Source organism: Puma concolor, chromosome E2 (assembly GCF_028749965.1).
Source record: "Puma concolor isolate L17-30 chromosome E2, mPumCon1.1.hap2, whole genome shotgun sequence".
Classification (NCBI taxonomy): domain Eukaryota; kingdom Metazoa; phylum Chordata; class Mammalia; order Carnivora; family Felidae; genus Puma; species Puma concolor.
In genome coordinates, this window is record NC_141681.1 from 46,346,231 (window position 1) to 46,371,056 (window position 24,826).

Genomic DNA, 24,826 nt, shown 5'->3' on the forward strand with positions numbered 1-24,826 from the left:
GATCCCTATTAGGATTTATGAAGCTAAAGAAGAGATTTCAGATTTCTTTTCCTTAATTTTTTTAATGTTTATTTATTTTTGAGAGAGAGAGGGAGAGAGAGTGAGCAGGGGAAGGGCAGAGAGAGGGAGACACAGAAACCAAAACAAGCTCCAGGCTCTGAGCTGTCAGCACAGAGACTGACATGGGGCTCGAACTCATGAACCGCGGGATCGTGACCTGAGCTGAAACCAAGAGTTGGACACTTAACTGACTGAGCCACCCAGGCACCCTGAGATTTCAAATTTCTTAAAAAAAAAAAAAAAGTCATGAAGACCAGATTTTAACTTTCCTTCTTATAAAACTAACAAAATAACAAAAAACCAAAAACCTAACTTCCAAAAGAGTACAGAATAAGAAAAAAATCATTTGTAATGGCAATAAGAAAGTGAGGCATCCTTACTTTCATACATCCTATACTTTGAGGACTTTCTGACAAAAATAATACAAATGGGATGAGATAGAAAGGTATCACCAAGATCTAAGTTAGTACTATTCCTGACAGAAAAAATCTGACAAACATTAATTCAACACTTAATAGTACCAATCACTGCTCTAAACAAGTTATATGTAACAACTCATTAATTCTCAAAAAAAAAAAAAAACTATCCAAAAATTTAGACTCACCTTTAGGTGATAAAACTAAGGTAGTGACAGTTTAAGTAACTTGCCCATGGTCACACATAAAGTGATGGAGCCAGGATTGAAACCTTTTTATCTCTGAAGTCTATGCACTTAACCTCTATTATTATCAGAATTAACTAATAGGGACACATAGAAGAATTGTTTTTCTCCTAGGATATGGAAAATGACATAAGTAAAGAAAGGGGAATGTGTAAAGAAAGAACTATTTCATATATTTAAATATTAACAGATGAAGAAATGTCCTAGAAGACACAGGAAAAAATGGGATCAAGAATAGAAAAGATAATACAATATTTTTGAGAGGAGAAACACTTCATTTTTTGAGACCAAAGTAAAGAAGGCTTAGGAAAGACTAACTATGGGCCACAACTTCAAAATTATGCAAAAGCACTTTACTTTGTATCCATGAAAATTGTTTATTTTCCTCTGAGATATTAATTAGCTTTATAAATGGAAGACAACATAAACTATGTAATCAATCTTGCTAATTTTATGTCCTAATTTGTTTTTTCTTTGAAGGTCAGATTCAAATTTAAAGCTCAATTCTAAATTAACTTATTTCTGTATAGTCTAATTGCAATTTTTGCATCGTCTTACTAATTTATATTTTTTCCTGACATATTTGTATCCATTTAGTTTCTCATCTTATTGTTGAGATTATTGTGACCTACTTTATCTGCAGTGCAGAATAAAAAAGTAAAAGAAACACATTATTTAAAACTCATTTGAGACTTGATCATTTCTTCCTGGGAGAGAAGTGGAATCTTGAAATGGCCAACCTGGGTGAAAAAGAAGCCATGAACTATCAGGCTTACTTAGTAGCTCCAGACAGTCACACTAGAAATCTCCAGGTAAATAAGGTCAATCACCTTATGGGGGAACAATCTTAAGATTTTATGATCCATCAAAAGCCAAGAATAACCCCACTGTTTGGAAGCACCAATATATGGCCTATGGAGCTTCAATTTGAATTTTAAAAATTATTTTAAGATTAGAAGTATAACTCACAAGATATTTTTAAAGACTGCACCATACTTAAAAAAAATCCATCTATCAAATCTCAAAATCACAGAAAAGTTGCAAATATAGTGCAAAGAGCTTTTTTTCCCTGAACCATTTGAGACTAAATTGCTGACCTAATGCCACATCACCCCTGAAGATGTCCCTACATAACCACAATATATTATCAAAATCAAGAAATTAATATTAATACATTACTACCATCTATATTAGATTCCATCCAAGTTTCACCAGGTATGCCAATAATGTCATTTGCACTAAAGGATTCAGTTCAGAATCACACATTGTGTTGAAATGTCATGTCTCTTTAATCTTCTTTAGTCTGAAAGTTTCTCAGTCTTGCCCTTTTATAATCTTGACACTTTTGATGACTGACTTTAAGTCCGTCTTTGGAAAATGTCTCCAATTTGATTTTCTTTTTTTTTGGGGGGGGGGGGACAGAGAGAGACAGAGCATGAACGGGGGAGGGGCAGAGAGAGAGGGAGACACAGAATTGGAAACAGGCTCCAGGCTCCGAGCCATCAGCCCAGAGCCTGACGCGGGCTCGAACTCACGGACCGCGAGATCGTGACCTGGCTGAAGTCGGACGCTTAACCGACTGCGCCACCCAGGCGCCCCTTCTTTTTTTTTTTTTTTAATGTTTATTTTTGAGAGAGAGAGAGAGAGAACACGAGGGGGGAAGGGGCAAAGAGAGAGACACACACACAGAATCTGAAGCAGTCTCCAGGCTCTGAACTGTTCAGCATAGAGCCTGACGTGGGGCTCGAAACCATGAACAGTGAGATCATGACCTGAGCTGAAGTTGGATGCTTAACCGACTGAGCCACCTAGGTGCCCCAGGTATGTCCTGTTAAATTAAAGTTTTAGCAAAGGCACCAAAATAGAATATATTCCTTCCAAAAGAGGAGGAAATAAAGGGAGAGGGGAACAATCAAAAGAAGGAATAAAGGGGGAAAATGGAAACATTAAAGGGTTACATATGACATATATAGTGATGTGATAAAATGGTAGAAATAAATACAAATATGTCAGTAAATGTCTGATTGGATAAATAAAATCTAATTATATGCTATTGTCAAGAGACACATTAAGAGAATCACACAGAAAGGCTCAAAATGAGGGAACTCCTGAAAAAACGTCAGTCAAAATACTAACGAAAAGAAAGTTATGTAGGGGCACCTACGTTAAATATATATAAAAGAAAGTTGATGTAGCTATGTTAATATTGGATAAAATAGACTTAAATAATAGCATTATTATAAAAAGATCAGTACATAATGATGAAATGATTACATCTCCAAGAATATATAAATTCTAAACTTATGTTACCAAATATACACAGTTAAACGAAAATTAGTAAAACTACAGGAAAAAATAAAATCAAAACCATAGTAGGAGGTTTTGCATATTTCTTTTGCTAATTGATACATGAGAGACAAAAAATAAGATTATAGAGGATTTAGACCAAAAACTTATAAGCTTTATCTAATGGATACATTTTTAAAAATACTATATATACACAATAACTGCAGAAGACAAATTATTTTTAAAGATATATTGAATATTCAGAAAAAACAGACATATATTAGGCCACAAAGCAAATCTGAAAAAATTTCAATGGACTAATTTTATTTTTTTTAACTTTAGAGAAAGAGTATGAGTGGGGGAGAGGGGCAGAGGAAGAGAGAGTTAAGCAGGCTCCACGCTCAGCATGGAGGCTGAAGCAGGGCTCAGTCCCATGACCCTGGGATCATGCCCTGAGCCTAAATCAAGAGTTGGATGCTCAACCCACTGAGCCACCCAGACACCCTTCAATGGACTCATTTCATATAGACCAACTTCAGTGCTCACAAAAGTTATGTTAGATAATAAGCCATCAAAGAATAATTAGAGAAAAATCCATATGCTTAAGAAATATCCTTCCAAATTATTTATGGGTGAAAAAATCATATCATAAATTTAAAAAGAAGAATTTAAAAGTGCATGATGAGACTACTACATACCAAAATTTGTAGGATGCAGCCAAAGTAGTACATAAAGGAAAAGTTACAACCTTAAGAATTTATGTTAGAAGTATAAAGATTAATTACCTAAGTATCCAACTTAAAATGTGAGAAAAAATTGTAGAATAAACTGAAAGAAAGCAAAGAAATAAGAAAGAATAAGAAATAAAGGGAACAATAAAAGAGCTATATAATGAAGAGGATTAATAAGGTCCCAAATAGGTCTTTGTATTATCATACACCAAAAATTATTATAACACTATGTTAATTAAGAGCATATATATAGTGCTGGGAATAATAAATTGACCACAGAATTGAATAAAAAGTGCCCCCAACAGACCAGTTTATTACTGTCAGTAAGAGGGGAAAGGATAGCCTTTTCATAATGTAAGACAATTGGTACATGTACACATACACATACACACACACGTTGTACCCCTTCTTTATCTTACAGAAAGAGTTTGATTCCAAGAGCTTTTATCTTTGTATTATTATTTATTTATTTTTATTTTTTAGCATGGTAGTGCGTGGGAGAAGGGCAGAGAGAGAGAGAATCTTAAACAAGCTCCATGCTATCTGACACGGGGCTTTATCTCACTATCCTGAAATCATGACCTGAGCCAAAATCAAGAGTTGGACACTCAACTGAGCAACCCAGGCGCCCCCATTCTAAGAGATTTTATAACCAAAAAAAAAAAAAAAAATTGTGTAAGGCAAAACTATAAAGCTTTAGGAAGATAATGTAGAAAACTGAAATTATGACCTTGGTATAGAGGATAATTTTTTTTTCTTTAATGTTTGTTTAGTTTTGAGAGATAAGACAGAGCGTGAGTGGTGGAGGGGCAGAGAGAGAGGGAGACACAGAATCTGAAGCAAGCTCCAGGCTCTGAGCTGTCAGCACAGAGCCCAACGTAGGGCTTGAACCCATGAACTGCAAGATCATGACCTGAGGCAAAGTCCCACATTTAACTGACTGAGCCACCCAGGCACCACTAGAACAGAGCTTCTTAAACAAAACATAAAAAATTACAAGACATAAAGAAAAATTAAATAAATTGGACATTAAAACAGAGTAGTTTTAATTTTTTTGTTTGTTTGTTTTTGAGAGAGAGAGAGAATGCATGCACAAGAGCAGGGGAGGAACAGAGGGAGAGAGAATCTCAAGCAGGCTCCATGCCCAGCATGGAGCTGGATGTGGGGCTTGATCTCACAACCATGAGATCATGACCTGAGCCAAAGTCAAGAGTCAGCCACTTACCTGAGTGAGCCACCCAGGTGACCCAAAACAGACTGCTTCTATTTATTAAAAGATCACTAAATAATGAAAAAACAAGCTATAAACTAGATGTTTGACACATATGAAATATAAACATCCCCAGGGCACCTGGGCTGCTCAGTCGGTAAAGTGTCCAACTTCGGCTCAGGTCATGATCTCATGGTTTTTGAGTTTGAGCGCCACCTTAGGCTCTGTGCTGACAACTCAGAGCCTGGAGTCTGCTTCAGATTCTGTCTCCCTCTCTCTGCCCTTCCCCCACTCATGCTCTGTCTCTCAAAAATAAATAAATGTTAAAAAAAATTAAGAAACATAAATATCCCAAATAATTTAAAAAATTAAAAAAAATTTTTTTAATGTTTATTTATTTTTGAGACAGACACAGAGCATGAGCAGGGGAGGGACAGAGAGGGAGACACAGAATCTGAGGCAGGCTCCAGGCTCTGAGCTGTCATCACAGAGCCCGATGCAGGGTTCAAACTCATGAACTGTGAGATCGTGACCTGAGCTGAAGTCAGCCGCTCAACCAACTGAGCCACCCAGGTGCCCCTAAAAAAAAATTTTTAATGTTTATTTATTTTTGAGAGACAGAGTGTGAGAGGCTTTTTGGAAAATTTCCCTTGGAAAATATTGCATATTTCCTAGTAAAGTTGAAGATATTTGCATGCTCCAAATATCCTATGTTCAGTAATACCATATTCCTAATAGATATACTAGAACAGTGGTTGGCAAATTATAGCTTATAAGCTAATCCTACTACTGCCTGTCTTTGTAAATAAAGTTTTATTGGAATACAGCCACACCCATTCTCTTGCCTACTGTCTGTGGCTGCTTTCATGCTACAATGGCAAAATTGAGTGGTTGTGACAGAGACCATATGACCTACAAAGCCCAATATATTTCCTATATTTCCTTTTACAGAAAAAGTTTTCCAGCCTCTGCCCTAGAGAAATCTCTGCATATCCATTAGTAAATATGTACAAGAATGTTTATAGCAGCTGTATAATATCAAATTTTGAAACAACCTACATTTCTATCAATAGAGAATCAGTTAAAAACTGTGATAAAGACATACAATGGACCACCATACAGCAAGGAAAATGAATTATAGCTATATAGCTAAATCTCAGGATCTTAACGTGACAAAAAAAAGCAAGTCACAGAATGTATAAAATATTTATACAAAACTCAAAAATATGCATAGCTAAACAACATATTTGGGGGTTGAATAGTTGAAATTATAAAGAAAAGCAACAGAATTTTAACACAAAATTGTAGATAATTGTATTTGAGGAGAAAGGAAAAGGAATAGGATCTTCAAAGTTAACAGTAACATTCTCTTTCTTAAAATAGGTAGTTGGTATACAGTTTTTTGCTGTATTGTGAATCATTATACCTTACATGCATTTCATTAGTGTTCTTTTTGTATCTACTCAATATTTAATAGAAACTACCTTTGAATGCTACAGATCAAAAGAGGGAGTGAAAGCGAAATTCTTTTGGTAAGTCATCCTTAAGTGGACTCAGTTTTCCTCACTGTACTGAAACTTTTTTTTTTTTAAACAATATGGAGGGTTGTGATTTTTTTTTTTTTTTTAGATTTTATTTTTAAGTAATCTCTATACCTAATGTGGGTCTGAGCTTACAGCCCAAGATGAAGAGTCACATACTCCACCAATTGAGACAGAGAAGCACCCTTGTTTTAAAAAAAATTTTTTATGTTTTTATTTATTTATTTTTAATTTTTTAAAAATGTTTTTATTTATTTTTGAGGCAGAGAGAGACAGAGCACAAGCAGGAGAGGGTCAGAGAGAGAGGGAGACACAGAATCCCAAGCAGGTTCCAGGCTCTGAGCTGTCAGCACAGGGCCCGACGTGAAATCATGACCTGAGCTGAAGTCGGATGCCACCAGGCGCCCCTATTTATTTTTGACAGAGAGAGAGAGAGGGACAGAGAATTCTAAGCAGGCTCTGCACTGACAGCAGTGAGTCTGATGCAGTCTGATGCTGTCAGCAGTGAGTCTGACAGCAGATGAGTTGATGCAGGGCTCGAACTCAGGAACTGTGAGATCATGACCTGAGGCACAGTTGGACACTTAACTGACAGAGCCCCCCAAGCACTCCAGCCAAGCACCCTTGTACTGGAACTTTTAAGGCAACTTCTCAAGTAAAATTGTCAAATATGATTCTTGTTAATCAAACACCTGGGCTTTGTTAGCTAATGGTTTCAACATATTCACCAGAGAGAAATGATTCAAATAAATTGTGATAAATCTGAACAATGGAATAGTATCTATGTAGCCATTCACATTTATGACATAAAACATTAATAATTAATATTGACATATGTCACTCTGAATGGAAAAAAAAATCCATGAATCATAGTGATACTTAAAACAGAAAAAACAGAAGAGGGAGAGGGGGAGGAGGAAGCAAAGCTCTTATACACAAAAGAAGGAATGATAACATGAAAAAATCACCATTGTAGCCCCAAATTTAAGAACTTATTTAGGCAAGGATCATCAATAAATCCTAAAACCATTAGTTAAAAGGCTATGTGTAAAATGGTCTCAAAATATCCCCATCAGATTACTTCTTGACTTACAAAGACAAATTACTTCTTGACTGGCTTCTTGACTACCAGAAAGAGATCAGGTCCACACACTACTTGAACCAAATGGATCAAATTTAGTATCACCAAAATGGATCAAACTCAAATTGTCTGCTTCTTGATGTCATGCAATAGGAAGAACACACCACCACCCATAGTATTCTTGCCAAATATATTTAAACTTAACCTGTTCATGCCAAAACATATTCAGAATGTTAGCTGTTCTACAAGATAAACATTCTAGATTCATCAGAAATGTCATTGTGAAACATGAAAGCAGGTGAAAGGAACACTGCTCCCATTTAAAGAAACTAAAAAGGTATGTTTTCTCTCCACCATGTAAGGAAACAGGGACACGATAGGAAGGTTTACAAACAAGGAAGGGGCTCTCACCAGGCACCAAATCCATCTGTATATGATCTTGAACTTCCCAGCTTCTAGAAATGTAAGAAATAAATGTATTTGTGTGGGGGGTGTGTCTGTGTAAAGATAGGTCCATCCAGTGCAATGTACAACCTTGATTTGGATTTGGACCAATTTTTTGGTCACTTTGACCCACTCTAAGTCAGTGCAATTTGACAATCTTTATTTCACATTTATAGTGGATTACTGTACACAGGTTCATTCACTCAACAATCCTGGGCACCAAACTTGCTAATACAGTCACATTACTGGGAAGAGATCAAAGTGTTCAGTATAAAGTCCTGGAAGAGGAAGTTTTATTATTCTACTCCCCCAAACCCAGAAGAGTGGTGCATTTACAATTCTATCCGCCTCTGTACTGGAAGTTCAAATTTTGTCCTTATTAAAAAAAAAAAAAAAAAAAAAGCCATGAGACAAGTTCAGGCTTACCAAAAAAAACGTACAACTTTAAGTTTCTCTCTCTCCGTGAACCACGGTAACATCTTTTTATGTAATAAGTTATTTTATTATTTTATTAGTCCATGGCCTCTCAACCTTAACCAATAATGTCCCCATAATATTAGAAAAGAATGGATGCCTACTTCGTGGGACTGTTATGCTAGGACTGGCTTTGAAATCATGTTTCTCGCAAACAAAACTGTTGATTTTGCGTTCTTCCCCATAACATGTATATTGGATCCAACAGAAAGATCATGTCTAAATTGTCAGATAAATTGATAACTTTTTTTTTTTTACCAGATCAAATTAGTGTTCAAGAAAGAAATAACTTGACCATCTATCGTTTTTTGTCACACACATGCTCTTCTGCGAGTCCTACAGACACTAAAATAAAGGCAGGAGAAAAGCATATTTGCATAACACAAATCATCAGTCACGCAACCATTGTTAATTATGGATAAAAACAAACCACAACAGCAGAGGTCCCTTCTTCTGTCAGCCAATCCCACAGTTAGAAAATGTCATTACCATGCAGCTTCAAGCATGAACTACCTCACCCAAAAGCATGAAGCATACAGCCACACACCCAGCCGCCGAGGAACTCCCACTCCGCCCGACTGTGTCCGGTGTGGTCTCACACACATACACACGGAAGGGCCTGTCAGGATACCCCGAGGGTCTCTGCGAGTCTGAGGCTCCGGCTTGTCCCCGCCTCAGTTCCAGCCCCCCTCCTCCCCCCGCACCTGCCCGCCTGAGGGTCCCGCCTTCTGCAAATCCGGTAAGACCCTAGACTGCTCCACACCCTAGCAGTCTCCTGGCCCAATCACTCCACTAGGGCGCGCCCGACGCCTGCGCATTGAGCTCAGGCGGGCACTCCCAGAAACACCCGCGGCGCGGCCTTTGGGCAAGCGGGTTCGAGCGGCGGAATCTACGAACCGAGGGGAGGGTTAGTAGACTGGGCCTCCCAGCGTCCCGGCCGGCCAGCCGCAGGCTTCCTGGTGTTGGACTACATTTCCCAGAGCCGCCGCGTCCCCAATGCGGCTTCATTTCCGTTTGTTCGTGCGGTTTGGGGGCCTCGCGTGGGGAGGGCAGCGTCTGGAGGAGCTTGGCCCGGCTCCCGTTGGGCGGGCGAACCCGAAATCGGGGCTTGGACCCCAGGCGCCAGATCCTGGATCCTGAACTGCAGCTTCTGTCGAGGTGAGGATGTCCGGAATGCTGGGGCGGAAGCGTCACTGGAATTGTGTGTGTGGCGGTTTCTTGCCGTTTTGTGCCTGATACTGGTATGGGCGAATGGACGTATGCGGCTCTGGTTTTGTGTGTAAGCGTTTGCGTGAGTGAGAGTTGCAGCTCTGAGTAATAACTGCTGTCACAGTGTATTTGTGACCGCGTGCTTACCTGACGGAGAATGTGCCATGTGACAGTGTGATTGTGTGTGTACCTCTTGTGTGACTGGTGGTTTGCTTGTGACCGCGAGCTGTGCGACAGGACTGCTGTGACAGGGTGTTTAGATGGACTTGGGTCATTTTGAGGTTATTAATACGATTGTGTATTTTGTGTACTACTGGGGCTTCCTTGCGATTTTGAGGTGTTATGAGAGTGATACTGTGACAACGGTGTTTGTGTCCACTTGTTTTCCTTGACCTGGTACGGTTGTATTTTTCTCTTTGAGTGCGTGCCATATGTGTGACTGTGGGACTGTGAGTGTGCCACTTTTTCATGACTGTGTGAAGAGAGTAAAAGTGTTGTGAAAGTGTGTTTTGGGCCATGGGTATCTCTGATAGGGTGCTTGGATGTGCTGGAGTGTGTACATGCTCTGTATATGATTGGATTTTAAAGACAAAAGGTGGTCTGAGGATATAACATTAATTTGGCAATTGTGACTCTGGCTGTGTGACTATGGAAATGTGATTGTGCGTGACTTTGTCTAGTCATTTATATATTTTATAGCCTGTGACCTTATGGGAGTTTAGTGAGATACACAGATAAATTTGGGCGTTTGTATTTTGGGGGTTCATTCTGGGGCTGTCTGCCTTTGTATCATGAGTCTCTTGTGACTTTGTCCTTAAAGAACTTGACCTCTTTCTCTTCTGACCTCAGTGACACCCCCCACCCCCACCTCTCCTTCACACATGGCCTATATTGCTTCATTTCTGTATTCCTCCTTAGTTCACAGTGGGATTGTAGATGTAGGTTCCCTGCGGCTTCCAGGTGTCCTCTCACCTTATAGCCTTAAGGATACTGAATGGAGAAAAATGACAGGAAGGAAGGAAGTCAGAAATTTGAGCCTCTGAATGAAGACTATGAGTTACTTCTAAACCACAGCAGATAGCACCTTCAAAACAGGCCATTTGAAAATGTAATGGGGGGTTCCAGAGAATGTGCTAGAGGAGCCAGTCAGTCACACACTTTAGAGCCTGTGGCACTTCACTGCAGGGCTCTATCTCCAGTGGACAGTTTTGAATCCGGAAATAAATTCTAGCCCAAGACAGCTGTGATCTTGGACCTTCTTTCCCATACAGAAAGTTCTAGTCTTCTGATTTTCCTCCACATTAAATGAAGGGTAGATGGGGGAGGGGAAAGAGAGTGTATTCTGATTTAGAGTATATCCTAAGAAAGGCCAAGTATCTCATGATTGGTTTTTCTTTTCCTGAGAGTAGAGCCCAGAAGAGGAAAAAATGGCTGTTACACATTCAAAACCAAAGTCCAAGGTGAGTAGATGTTACCTCTTAGTTTCCAGAAATGCTTTTATTTTTTCAGGATATAGGAATCTTTGTTTTCTTTTTGAAATTTCCTAGTTAAGCTTTCTCAAATGATGGAGGTGGCAAGGCAATTTTCTGTAGATTGGGAGCATGGAATATGTGTAGTTAATTATGATAGATACTTCCCAACAGTGGTTAAATTGAGGAAGTATGGATTTGAGATTCCTACATTTTAAAAGGAGATAATGTGTTCTTTTTTAAAAATTTTTTTAAATGTTTATTTTTGAGAGAGAGAGAGAGACAGCACAAGTGGGGGAGGGGCTGAGAGAGGGAGACAGAATCTGAAGCCGACTCCAGGCTCTGAGCTGTCAGCACAGAACCCCACATGGGGCTTGAACCCACAAGCTGTGAGATCATGACCTGAGCTGAAGTCGGACGCTTAACTGACTGAGCCACCCAGGCACCCTTATATTGTGTTATTTCTGACATAGCAGTATTATGGTTTTTTTTTTTTAACTTTTCCTATTTATTAATTTTCAAACATACACAAAAGTATAATGAACCATCATAGGCCCAGCTCAAAAGGTATCACTTGCCAATCTTATTTATTCTGCCTTCAGTTCAAACTCCTTTCTAATTAGCCTCTTGATTTCTTCTTTGATTTATGGGTTATTTAGAAATATGTTATTTAGTTTTTGGGTATTATGAGGATCTTCCAGAGATCTTTTTGTTACTGATTTCCTTCCATTGTGTTCAGAGAAATACATTGTATGACTTGAATTCTTTAAAATTCATTAAGATTGGTTTTGTGACCCCAAAATGTGTGGTCTATCTTAGTGAATGTTTGGTGTGCACTTGGAAAGACTATTCTGCTATTGTTGAGTGGAATGTTCCATAAATGTCAGCTAGGTAAGGTAGGTTGATAGCATTGCTTAAATCCTCTGTAACTTTACTGATTTTCTGTCTTGGGTTTATTTCTTTCTCCTTGTAGTTTCTGTGGGTTTCTGTTTCATGTATTTTGAAACTCTGTTATTAGATCATAAATGTTTTAGATAGTATGTCCTAATGGTGAATTGATCCCTTTATCCTTATGAAATGCTCTTCTTTATTCCTGGTAGTAGTCTTTGCTCTGAGCATCTACTTTGTCTGATATTTAATGTTGCCACTCCAGCTTTCTTTTCATTTGTGTTAGCATGCAATATCTTTTTCTATCCTTTTTTTTTTTAACCCGTTTGTGTTCTGGTATTAGGGGGCATTTTTTGTCGGCCATAGTCAGTTTTTATACAGTTTGACAATTTCTGTCTTATAATTAAAATATTTATACCATTTATATTTAGTGTGATTATTGATGTGGTTTGGGTCAAATCCATCATCTTGTCCCATCTGTTCCCTATTCTCTTTTCCTTTTCTGCCTTCTTTTGGATTGGGGGAGAGAGTTTCAAACTAACAATACCAATATTTTTACTAACCATCTGAATACAGAAAAACAATCAAGATTTCCTGGAGTTCAATAGGATAAAACCTGTCCTACAGTTAGGCTCATTTGTTTCATCTTATACTTTTAGTGATTTCCCCCCCCCCTTTGATTTAATTTTATTTTAAAATTATATAAAATATTTATTTCCAAAATAAAAACTACAGACAAGGTAAATTCAGAGAAGTCTGGTGTCCATTCCTGTCCTTTCCACCCTGTTCCGTTTTTCCTTCTATAGATAACTACCTGTACTTCTCTTTGGTTTGTTCTTCTATTTTTCTTTTAAATGGTACATGTTTATGTATATGTGTTTGTATGTATATGTATGTAATTAAAAGGGAGTATTGTATGTATACTACACTATATCTTTTTCTTTCTCATATGTTTAATGTATTCTGGAGATCATTTTTAGCAGCCTAGAGAGATCTTTCTTATTCTATTTTATAATTATCTATTTCTTGATTGGCAGTAATAGTTTATTCACCCAGTCTTTTAATTTTTATTAAAAAAACTTTTTTTTAACATTTATTCATTTTTGAGAGACAGAAAGAGGGTGTGAGTGGTTGGGGGGGGGGGGCGCAGAGAGAGAGATAGGGAGACACAGAATCCAAAGCAGTCTCCAGGCTCTGAGCTGTTACACAGAGCCCAATGTAGGGCTCAAACCCACAAACCATGAGACCATGGCCTGAGCTGATGTTGGATGCTTAACCAACTGAGCCACCCAGGTGCCCCTATTCACCCAGTCTTCTGAGTGGGCATTTGGTTTTTGCCCCAATATTTTTCCATTGTATAATATAGCAATCAATAACAGTATGTATGGTTTCTATTTGTAAAGGTTTATCTTTCAGATTTCTAGAAGTGGCCTACTTTTAGCTTATGTTGTGGTTTTTGACATAGATTCTACCTGAATTACAACTCTTGAGCAATAATAAAATGGAAACACATCCTTATTTTTCCCCTTCCCCATCTTTTTCTTCATTACCTAAGTTTAAAAAAAGTCTTATCTTTGTACTTTTTTTCTCAATTTATTGAGACTTTTTTTAACCATTGTATGTCCTTTTTTTTTTTTTTTAATTTTTTTTTAAAATTTTTTTTTTTTTCAACGTTTATTTATTTTGGGGACAGAGAGAGACAGAGCATGAACGGGGGAGGGTCAGAGAGAGAGGGAGACACAGAATCGGAAACAGGCTCCAGGCTCCGAGCCATCAGCCCAGAGCCTGACGCGGGGCTCGAACTCACAGACCGCGAGATCGTGACCTGGCTGAAGTCGGACGCTTAACCGACTGCGCCACCCAGGCGCCCCTGTATGTCCTTTTTTACAATTTCATGAAGCTGTTATTTTCTTGTTTTCTGATATCAAGGTAGTACATGTTTGTTGGTATGACTTAGAAAATACAAAAAGAAATGAGGAAGAAAATAACAGTTACTCAAAAAAACTCCTTTAGAATGAATCTTGGTTCATATTTGGAATCTATCCTTTAAGTTTATAGAAAATTTCAAGCATATATGAAAGAAAAAAGTATGGTGTAGTGCATCCCCATGTACCCTACCCATCACTCACCTTCAGCAAATATCAGTTTATAGCTAAACATGTTTCATCTCTAGATCCCTCTCCTCACAAAAAAAAAGGATTATTTTGAAGTAAATTGCAGATATGAAATTTCATCCACAAATATTTTAATACGTGTTTCTAAAAGATAAGAGCTTTTTATTTAAAGAACATAAGCACAATATCATTACTACTTAAAAAAAAAATCCTTGCTACTGTCTTAATGTTATGAAATAACCAGTCAGTATTAAGATTTCTCCTATTGTCCATAAATATGCATTAGAATTGAGATCCAACAATGCCTGTTTAGTCTATTTAGTGTAATAGTGTGATATGTTTCTTGATCTTTCTTTCTCTTTTCTTACAGTTTATTTGTTCCAGAAACAGAGTTTTCTTATAAAGTTACCCATATTCTGGATTTTGTTGCTTGCTTATATGTTGTGTCATTTAACATGTTTTGTATTTCTTCTAAACTGGTATTTAATTCTAGAGGCTTGATGAGGTTTTTTTGTGGTTTTGCTTGTTTGCTTTGTACTAATCCTTTGTACATAATGGTGCGTATATCTATGACATGGTGCATAACATTTGGTTGTTTTCCTTTATGTGATATTAGCAGCCATAGGTTGTCTTTTCTTGGAATTTATTATTTTATCAGGAGTCATAAAATGATACTGTAATTCTGTCATTTCTTCTGCAGTTATTAGCTAGAATACTTCTGTAAAGGGAACCATCCTGTCATCAGTGTCTTGGTTACTCTGAAGTATAACTTATGTAAAAAAATATTAGGATAAAAGCTGATTTTTCTCATTATTTTTCAGCATCTTTGAAAGTTCATCCTGTGTTTTCCTTTTAAATTATTATTATATGGGACGCCTAGGTGGCTCAGTCAAGTGTCTGACTCTTGATTTTGGCTCAGCTCATGATCTCATGATTCGTGAGTTCAAGCCCTGCATCAAGTTCCATGCCAACAGTGCAGAGCCTGCTTGAGATTCTCTCTCTCTCCCTCTCTCTGCTCCCCCCACTCATTTTCTCTCTCTCTCTCAAAATAAATAAACTTTAAAAGAATTATTTTTATGGACTTGTGGATTTAATTATATTTGACATATGTCACTCTGTAGCAATTACTGTTCTTTTTCATACTCGGATTGTTCATCTTTGGCCTATGGGATCCTCTTTATCCCCTCTGATTTGGTTCCTTTTGGATTCTGTGGCCCTGGTCCCTGAAATGGGAGAAGGCTTTTGTTTGGTACTGCGTTGGCAGTGAAACGATTCTCTACATCTGTGCTGATCCATCTGACTCTCTGTAGGGGCTGTTCCATGGGGGAAAATAGAACAGTGTGAGAGCTAGTGCTTTCTTTGGGTGCTTTACTTGACTAGTAAGTAATTAAAAGCTTGACTGTTACTTTCATTTTGGCTTATTGTCTTAGTTTTTCTGACAACTAGCAGCTCAACTATTTTCAGCTCCTTTGTTGATAGTGAGTGTGGTATCAATTTTGTCAAGGTTCTTGATAGTGTATATAAATCCTCTATATTGTTACTGACATTTTCATCTACTTGTTCTGTTAGTTACTGAGAGAAAGATGTTAAAATTTCTAAAACTGATTGTGGATCTGTCCATTTCTTCCTTTAGTTCTGTTAGTTTTTGCTTCAGATATTTTTATGCTTTATTAAATCTGTGTACCTTTAGGATTTCTGTCTTCTTGATGAATTTGTCCTCTTTTTCTCTTATATTACTCTTTGTCTTGATCTCTGTTTTGTCTTATATTAATACAGCTGCACAGGCTTTCGTATGCTTACTACTATAAAATGGTAGAGGTATATCTTTTCTGCCTCTCTCTCTCTTTTTTTTTAAGTTTTTATTTAAATTTCAGTTAGTTAAGATACAGTGTAATATTACTTTCCGGTGTATAATATAGTGATTCAGCACTTCCATACAAGACCCAGTGCTCATCTCAGCAAGTGCACTCCTTAATCTCTATCACCTATGTTACCAGTCCTCCCAGCTACTTCACCTCTGGTAACCATCAGTTTGTTCTCTATAGTTAAGAGTCTGTTTCTTGGTTTGACATTCTTTTCTTTTCCCTTTGTTCATTTGTTTTGTTTCTTAAATTCTACATATAGTGAAATCTTACGGTATTTGTCTTTCTTGGACTGAGGTATTTTGCTTAGTGTAATACTCTCTAGTTCCATCCATGTTGTTGCAAATTACAAGATTTCATTCTTTTTATGGCTGAGTAATATTCCAGTGTGTGTGTGTGTGTGTGTGTGTGTGTGTGTGTGTGTGTGTGTGTGTGTGTGTGTAAACCCACATATACACTACATCTTCTTTATCCATTCATCAGTCAGTGGATACTTGGGTTGTTTCTGTAGTTTGGCTATTGTTGACAGTGCTGGTATAAACATTAGTGTGCATGAATCCCTTTGAATTAATTTTTTTTTTTTCAAATTTGTATTTTTGTATTCTTTGGATAAATGTCCAATAGTGCAATTGCTGGATTGTGGGGTAGTTCTATTTTTAACTTTTTGGGGAATCTCCATTCTATTTTCCAGAGTGGCTGCACCAGTTTGCATTCCTGCCAACAGTGCACAGGGGTTCCCCTTTCACCACATCCTTGCCACGGCCTGTTGTTTCTTATATTATTGATTTTAGCCATTCTGATAGATGTGAGGTGATATCTCATTGTGGTTTTGATTTGTATTTCCCTGATGATCAGTGATTTGAGCATCTTTTCATGTGTTTGTTGTCTTATATTAATATAGGTATGTAGGTTTTCTTATGCTTAGTATTTATATGGTATATCTTCCTCCACAATTTTACTTTCAACCCATTTATATCTTTAAACTTAAAGTACATTTCTTATAAAGAGCATATAGTTGGAATTTGCTTTTTTCCTTGTCTTGACGTTGTCTTTTAATTGGAGTGGTTGGACTATTGACCTTTAAGGAAATTACAATTTAGTTTAATCCCTGCTGGGGACAGGAGCTCCCCTATTATATCTCTTAAGAAGTGCTTGGCACTTTTTACAGTTAGTACCCTTAAATTTCCTTGTGTCTTTAGCTTTGTGCTGAAGTTATGATTTTTCATCTTATCTGAAGTATTTTTGGTTGTTAACATGGTCAGTTATCTTTTTTTTTTTTTCAACGTTTATTTATTTTTGGGACAGAGAGAGACAGAGCATGAACGGGGGAGGGGCAGAGAGAGAGGGAGACACAGAATCGGAAACAGGCTCCAGGCTCCGAGCCATCAGCCCAGAGCCTGACGCGGGGCTCGAACTCATGGACCGCGAGATCGTGACCTGGCTGAAGTCGGACGCTTAACCGACTGCGCCACCCAGGCACCCCAACATGGTCAGTTATCTATTGAGCTTTCCACATGTGGAAGAAGTAGAATTTATAATGAAATGTTTATCAAATACCTACATGATTGACTTTCTATAGGGGCAGTGGTTCTCCCTAGAAAGTGTTTTAGAAATATATCTGGATGCTTTTGAATGTTAAAATAACTGAGTTGAATGTGAAATCTTCTGGCTTTTTGAAGGACTGAAGCCATGGATCTTAATTATAGGACAGAGACCTTTTCTATAAAGGGGTAGACAGTAAATACTTTAAGCTTTATGGGCCAGATGGTCTCTGTTGCAGTTAATCAGTTCTGCTACTGTAGTGTGAAAGTAGTCAAAGACAGTTTATAAACAAACGAGTGTAGATGTGTTCCAGTAAAATTTATTTACAAAAATAGTTTGTGGGCAGTAGTTTGCTAACTTCTTTTTTTTAAACGTTTATTTATTATTGAAAGAGACAGAACGTGAGCAGGGGAGGGGCAGAGAGAGAGGGAGACACAGAATCTGAAGCAGGCTCCAGGCTCTGAGCTGTCAGGACAGAGCCCGACGCGGGGTTCAAACTCACAAACCACGAGATCACGACCTGAGCTGAAGTCGGAGGCTTAACCAACTGAGCCACCCGGGCGCCCCTGGCTAACTTCTAATCTAGATGTTCTGCAGTACACAGCAAATAATTATTCTATGACCTGTAAAATGAAGACCATTGCTATGGAAAAGAATGTGTTTATAATTAACTGGGTCTAGAACTTCTCACATAACACATTATTTTTGCATGATTTTTACAAATTTTTGAATTCATCATGTTGCTGTTATTGCATGGTTTTACTATTAGCTAAATCTTCCAGGAATGATTGAGAAAAGATTATACTTTGTTTTATTCAGAAATTTATCAAGATTTTTTTAAACACCTGAAAAAGTTACAGCACTGATCGCAACACCACTTGTGATATTTTCCTTACCAGTATCACATACTTGTAGAAGCTTGCATTTGTAGATAACAAATTTCATTGATTTTGTACACACACATGAACATATCACACACATACATATATACACATACATAAATACACATATATAGACCTTATTTCAAAATGTCAAATATAAATAAAAGTTGTCAACATTACTTAGTTGAAGACTTCTGGGGAAGATGCTAGAGTAGGAGGAACCTAAGCTCACCTTGTACCATGGATACAAGTAGATAAAACCCACATCAGTGTAAATAATTCACAAAACAACCTGAAGACTGGCAGAACAGACTCTCCACAGCTAAATGTAGAGAATAGGCCACATTGTAGAGGGTAGGAGGGTAGAGATGCAGTTGGGAGCTCAGTAGACCCACAGTACTATGGGAGAGAAGGACACTGCTGTAGGCATGGAAAGGGGAAAAAAAAAGAGAGACCCTCACACCAAGCACTTCCACATGGGGAGATGAACCCCCTTAACATTTGTCTTTGAAAATAAGAGGGGCTGGGGTACCTGGGTAGCTCTGTCGGTTGGTTAAGCATCCAACTTTGGCTCAGGTCATGATCTCGCTGACAGTGTGGAGCCTGCTTGGGATTCTCTCTCTCCCTCTCTCTCTCTGCCCCTCCCCCACTTGCATGCATGTGCTGTCTCTCTTTCTTTCTCTCTCTTTAAAAAACCCCCAAACTTTAGAAAATCAGAGTGGCTGAATTTCATAAGTTCTTGGAAACAGTGGGGCTTAACACCTGGAACTTTAAAAATCACTAGGCTTGGCTCTGGGAGAGTTGGGAGGTGAGAGGAAACTGAGTCTCTGCTCTTAGAGAGACAGCACAATAAACAGCCCCACAGAGATACAAGATAAAAGCAGTAGTTTAAAAAATGCTTGGAGTATGTTGGGGGGATTTGTTTACTAATCTCAGAACTTGTGCTGGAGGGTCAGGAATCACTGGGAAACATCTCCAAGAACAAAAGGGCTGACAGGTACCAGTTTTCCTTCCCCAGCCCCCAGCCTACACACACAGACACCTATGAGAGCCAGTACAGCACTAATATTTGTTACATAATTTGCTAACAGTGTCCCTGCCCCTGAATATTTCTGTGGATCTGCCCCTTCCAGCCAGGCCTCTGCTCCAGGTCCCTTCCCACAGCAGACCTGTGCAAACTTTGTGAATACCCTACACCCAACACCTGCATTCTCCTGAGGACCTGCCCCTCCAATATGCTAGGCTGAAGCTTTTCCAAAAGTGGTGCCACAAGCTTGGCAGTGTGCAAGCAGCCCTGACATGAGCCAGCAGTCACTCCAGTGTGACTCCTGCCTGGCGGAGAAGCGAAGATAACCACATATACCAGTCTACCTGTAGCCCCAGCAGTGAGCTGGGGGCAGATCTCTGGTCTGACTGCAGTCCCTGCCCACCAATGAAAGCTTCTCAGGGGACAGTGCATGGAATGTGCCCTGCAGTTTGGTGCCACTGCATCTCTGGCAAACACCCGGTGTGACTCACCTTAAGCCCAGTGCAGCCCCCGACTGGCCCAGAAACAACACAGGGACCAAAATCTGTCCACAAATGGCTCAGCCACAACAGGAGACCGCATGCGACACACATAAAAGACACTCCTGAAGTGCCAGGTTCTGGTGAACAGGGGACATTGCACTGCAGGGCACTATAGGACCTCTTCATAAGGTGCTACTTTTAAGAGCAGTAGGCATAGCTGACTTTCCTAACGCATGGAAACAGACATAAAGAGACAAAATGAAGAGACAAAGGAATGTGTCTCAAATGGAAGAACAAAACAAAATCACAGCAGGAGACCTAAGCAAAATAGAGATGAGTAATATATGCCTGATAGGGAATTTAAAGTAATGGTCATAAAGATACTCACTAGACTTGAGAAAAGAGTGGAGGACCTCAGTGAGACACTTAACAAAGAGAAAACATAAAAAAGAACCAATCAGAGATGAAGAACTGAATAACTGAAATTAAAAATACACTAGATGGAATCAGTAGTAGGCTAGAGAAAGCAGAAAAAACAGGAGGGCAGAGTAATGGAAAGCAATCATGCTGAATAAGAAAGAGAAAAAATAATTTAAAAAATGAGAATAGTCTCAGAAAACTGAAACCATCAAGTGTAATCACATTGACTTTATAAGGATCCCAGAAGGAGAAGAGAGAGGAAAGAAGGTAGAAAACTTATTTGAAGAAATAATAGCAGAAACTTCCCAAATTTGGGAAAGGAAACAAATCCAGATCTGGAGGCACAGAGAACCCTCAACAAAATCAGCACATGGAGGTCCACACCAAGACACACAGTAATTCAAATGGCAAAAAGGAGTGATAAAGAGAAAATTCTAAAAGCAAGAGAAGACAAAACAGTTACATACAAGGGAAAAACCCATAAGGCTATCAGCTTATTTTTTGGCAGAAGCTTTGCAGGCCAGAAGGGAATGCCATGATATACATAGAGTGCTGAAAGAAAACCCTGCAGTTAAGAATACTCTGGCAGAACTATCATTCAGAATAGAAGAAGAGACAAAGAGTTTCCCAGAAAAAAGTTAAAAAAATTCATGACCACTAAACCAGCCCTACATAGAACGTTAAAGGAGACTCTGAGTGGAAAGGAAAGACCATAAGTAGTAATAATAAAGTAGGAAGGACACGGGCGCCTGGGTGGCTCAGTCGGTTAAGCGGCCAACTTCGGCTCAGGTCATGATCTCGCAGTCCATGAGTTCGAGCCCCGCATTGGGCTCTGTGCTGACAGCTCAGAGCCTGGAGCCTGTTTCAGATTCTGTGTCTCCCGCTCTCTGACCCTCCCCTGTTCATGCTCTGTCTCTCTCTGTCTCAAAAATAAATAAACGTTAAAAAAAAAAGTAGGAAGAACAAAAGCAATAAAATTAAGTATATTTATAAAAATCAGTCAAGGGATTCATAAAAGAGAAGGATGTAAAGTATGACACCATGTACCTAAAATGCAGAGGGGGGAGGAGTAAAGAATGGGTTGAAACTTAAGCAACCACCAACTTAATATAGACCACTATATGCAGAAGATGTTATACACAAACCTAATTGTAACCAAAATAGAAAACCAGAAATAGATATGCAAAAAATAAAGAGGAAGGAATCCAAGGATATCACTAAAGAAACCTAATGAGAGAAGAAAGGAATAGAGAAGACCTACAAAAACAACCGTAACAAAATGTAAAACAAGTAAACAAAATGGCAATAGGGACACACTTATCAATAATTACTTTGAATGTACATGGACTAAACTGCAATCAAAAGGCATAGGGTGACAGAATGGGGAAAAAAGCAAGACCCATCTCTGTGTTGCATACAGGAGACTCATTTCAGATCTGAAGACACATGCAGATTGAAAGTGAAGGGATAGAAGAACAGTTGTCATGTAAATGTAAGTGAAAAGAACGTTGGGGTAGCAATACTTATATCGGACAAAATAAGACATTAAAACAACAAAAATTATAAAAATAGACAAAGCACACTATCTAATGATAAAAGGAACAACCCAACAAGAATATATATCAATTGTAAATACTTACGCACCAAACATGGGACACCCAAATAAATAAAGCATCTAATAACAAACATAAAGGGAGGAAGTAGGGGCGCCTGGGTGGCGCAGTCGGTTAAGCATCCGACTTCAGCCAGGTCACGATCTTGCGGTCCGTGAGTTCGAGCCCCGCGTCGGGCTCTGGGCTGATGGCTCAGAGCCTGGAGCCTGTTTCCGATTCTGTGTCTCCCTCTCTCTCTGCCCCTCGCCCGTTCATGCTCTGTCTCTCTCTGTCCCAAAAATAAATAAACGTTGAAAAAAAAAAATTAAAAAAAAAAAAAAGGGAGGAAGTAATTGATAGTAATATAATAGGAGACTTTACCATCCTACTTACATCAATAGACAAATCATCCAAAAGAAAATCAATAGGGAAACCATGGCTTTGAAAGACACATTCAACCAGATGGATCAAATGATATATTCAGAACATTCCATCCTAAAACAGCAGAATATACATTCTATTCAAGTGCAAATGGAATGTTCTCCAGAATAGATCACATATTAGGCAGTAAAACAAGTCTCAACAGTGGCACCTCGGTGGCTCAGTTGGTTAAGTGTCCAACTTCAGCTCAGGTCATGATCTGCCATCTGTGAGTTTATGCCTCGTGTTGGGCTCTATGCTGATAGCTCAGAGCCTGGAGCCTTCTTCAGATTCTGTGTCTCCCTCTCTCTCTGTCCTCCCCCACTCATGCTGTTGTCTCTCAAAAATGAATAAACATTAAAAAAATAAAAAAATACAAGTTTCAACAAATTCAGAAGATTAAAGTCCTATTATGCAACTTTTCCAAACACAACACTATTAAGCTAGATCAACCATAAGAAAAAATCAGGAAAGAACACAAAATACATGGAGGTTAAGTAACATGCTACTAAACAATGAATGGGCCAAGCAAGAAAAGAGGAAATCAAAAAATGCATAGAGATAAATGAAAATGAAAACACAATGATCCAAAACCTTTGGGATTCAGCAAAAGCTGTTCTAAGAGGGAAGTTTGTAGCAATACAGGCCTACCTCAAGGAGCAATAAAAATCTTAAATAAACAACTTAAACAACCGTTTTTTTTTTTTTAATTTTTTAATGTTTATTTCTGACAGAGAGAGAGAGACAGAGCATGAACGGGGGAGGGGCAGAGAGAGAGGGAGACACAGAATTGGAAGCAGGCTCCAGGCTCTTAGCTGTCAGCACAGAGCCGGACGTGGGGCTCGAACTCACAGACCGTGAGATCATGACCTGAGCTGAAGTCAGGCGCTCAATTGACTGAGCCACCCAGGCGCCCCTTAAATAAACAACTTAAACTTACACCTAAAGCAGCTAGAAAGAGAACTAACAAAACCCCAAACCAGTAGAAGGAAGGAAATAATAAAGATTAGAGCCCAAGTAAATGAAATAGAAACTTGAAAAAGAAATAGCTGGTTCTTTGAAAAGATCAACAAAATTAATAAACATTTAGGCAGACAAATCAAAAAGACAAAAAAAAAAAGAGGAATCTAAACAATCATAAATGAAGGAGAAATAACTGACACTACAGAAATACAAAAGATTATAAGAGAATATTATGAAAAATTATATGCTAACAAACTGGACAACCTAGAAGAAATTAAGGAATTTCTAGAAACATGTAAACTACCAAAATTGAACTGGAAAAAATAGAAAATTTGAATAGTCTGGTTACTAGCAATGAAATTGAATCAGTAATCAAAAAACTCCCAATAAACGAAATTCCAGGACCAGATGGCTTCACAGGTGAATTCTACCAAACATTTATTAAAGAGTTAATGCCTAGTCTCAAACTATTGCAAAAAACAGACGAGGAAGGAAAACTTCTTCTTTCATTCTATGAGGACAGCATTACCCTGAGACCAAAACCAGATAAAGACACCAGTAAGAAACAGAAATACAGGGGCGTCTGGGTGGCTCAGTCGGTTAAGCGTCCGACTTCAGCTCAGGTCATGGTCTCCCAGTTTGTGAGTTCAAGCCCTGCATCAGGCTCTGTGCTGACAGCTCAGAGCCTGGAGCCTGCTTCAGATTCTGTGTCTCCCTCTCACTGCCCCTCCCCTGTTCATGCTCTGTGTCTCTCTCTTTCAAAAATAAATAAACATTTAATTAAAAAATTTTTTTTCAACGTTTATTTATTTTTTTTGGGACAGAGAGAGAGCATGAACGGGGGAGGGGCAGAGAGGGAGACACAGAATCGGAAACAGGCTCCAGGCTCTGAGCCATCAGCCCAGAGCCGGACGCGGGGTTCGAACTCACGGACCGCGAGATCGTGACCTGGCTGAAGTCGGACGCTTAACCGACTGCGCCACCCAGGCGCCCCAGTAAACATTTAATTAAAAAAAAAAAAGAAATACAGGCCAATATCTCTGTTGAACATAGATGCAAAATTCTTCAATAAAATACTACCAAACCGCATCCAACAATACATTAAAAAATCATTCACCATGATCACATGGGATTTATTCCTGAGATGCAAGGGTTGTTCAGTATTCACAAATTAATCAGTGTCATACATCACATCAACAAGAGAAAGGATAAATACCATATGATCATTTCATGCATTTCAGTAGATGCAGAAAAAGCACTTGACAAAGTATATCCATTTATGATAAAAACCCTCAACAAAGTAGATTTAGAGAGAACAGTCCTCAAGATAGTAAAGGCCATCTATGAAAAACCCATACCTAACATCGTACTTAATGGGAAAAACTGGGAAACCCTAAGACCAGGAACAAGACAAGGACGTCCACTCTCACAATGTTTTGTTTTGTTTTGTTTTAAATGTTTATCCATTT

At 38.5% G+C, this 24,826-nt stretch overlaps 1 protein-coding gene across 4 annotated transcripts in view; it reads left to right on the forward strand.

Annotated features, from left to right (window-relative positions):
* Positions 1-9,342: 9,342 nt before the first annotated feature.
* Positions 9,343-24,826, forward strand: part of LOC147573574 (uncharacterized) — a 39,021-nt gene continuing 23,537 nt past the window's right edge. The window contains exons 1-2 of one of the 4 annotated variants that reach the window (XM_086690951.1): positions 9,343-9,646; positions 11,107-11,157. Coding sequence is in view for 1 of the 4 variants with exons in the window: in XM_086690946.1 (XP_086547072.1) it covers positions 11,125-11,157 (33 nt within the window). In the remaining 3 variants the exon portion in view is untranslated. The remainder of the gene's footprint in view (positions 9,647-11,106; positions 11,158-24,826) is intronic. The other 3 variants (XM_086690946.1, XM_086690947.1, XM_086690949.1) reach the window with 3 other exon arrangements.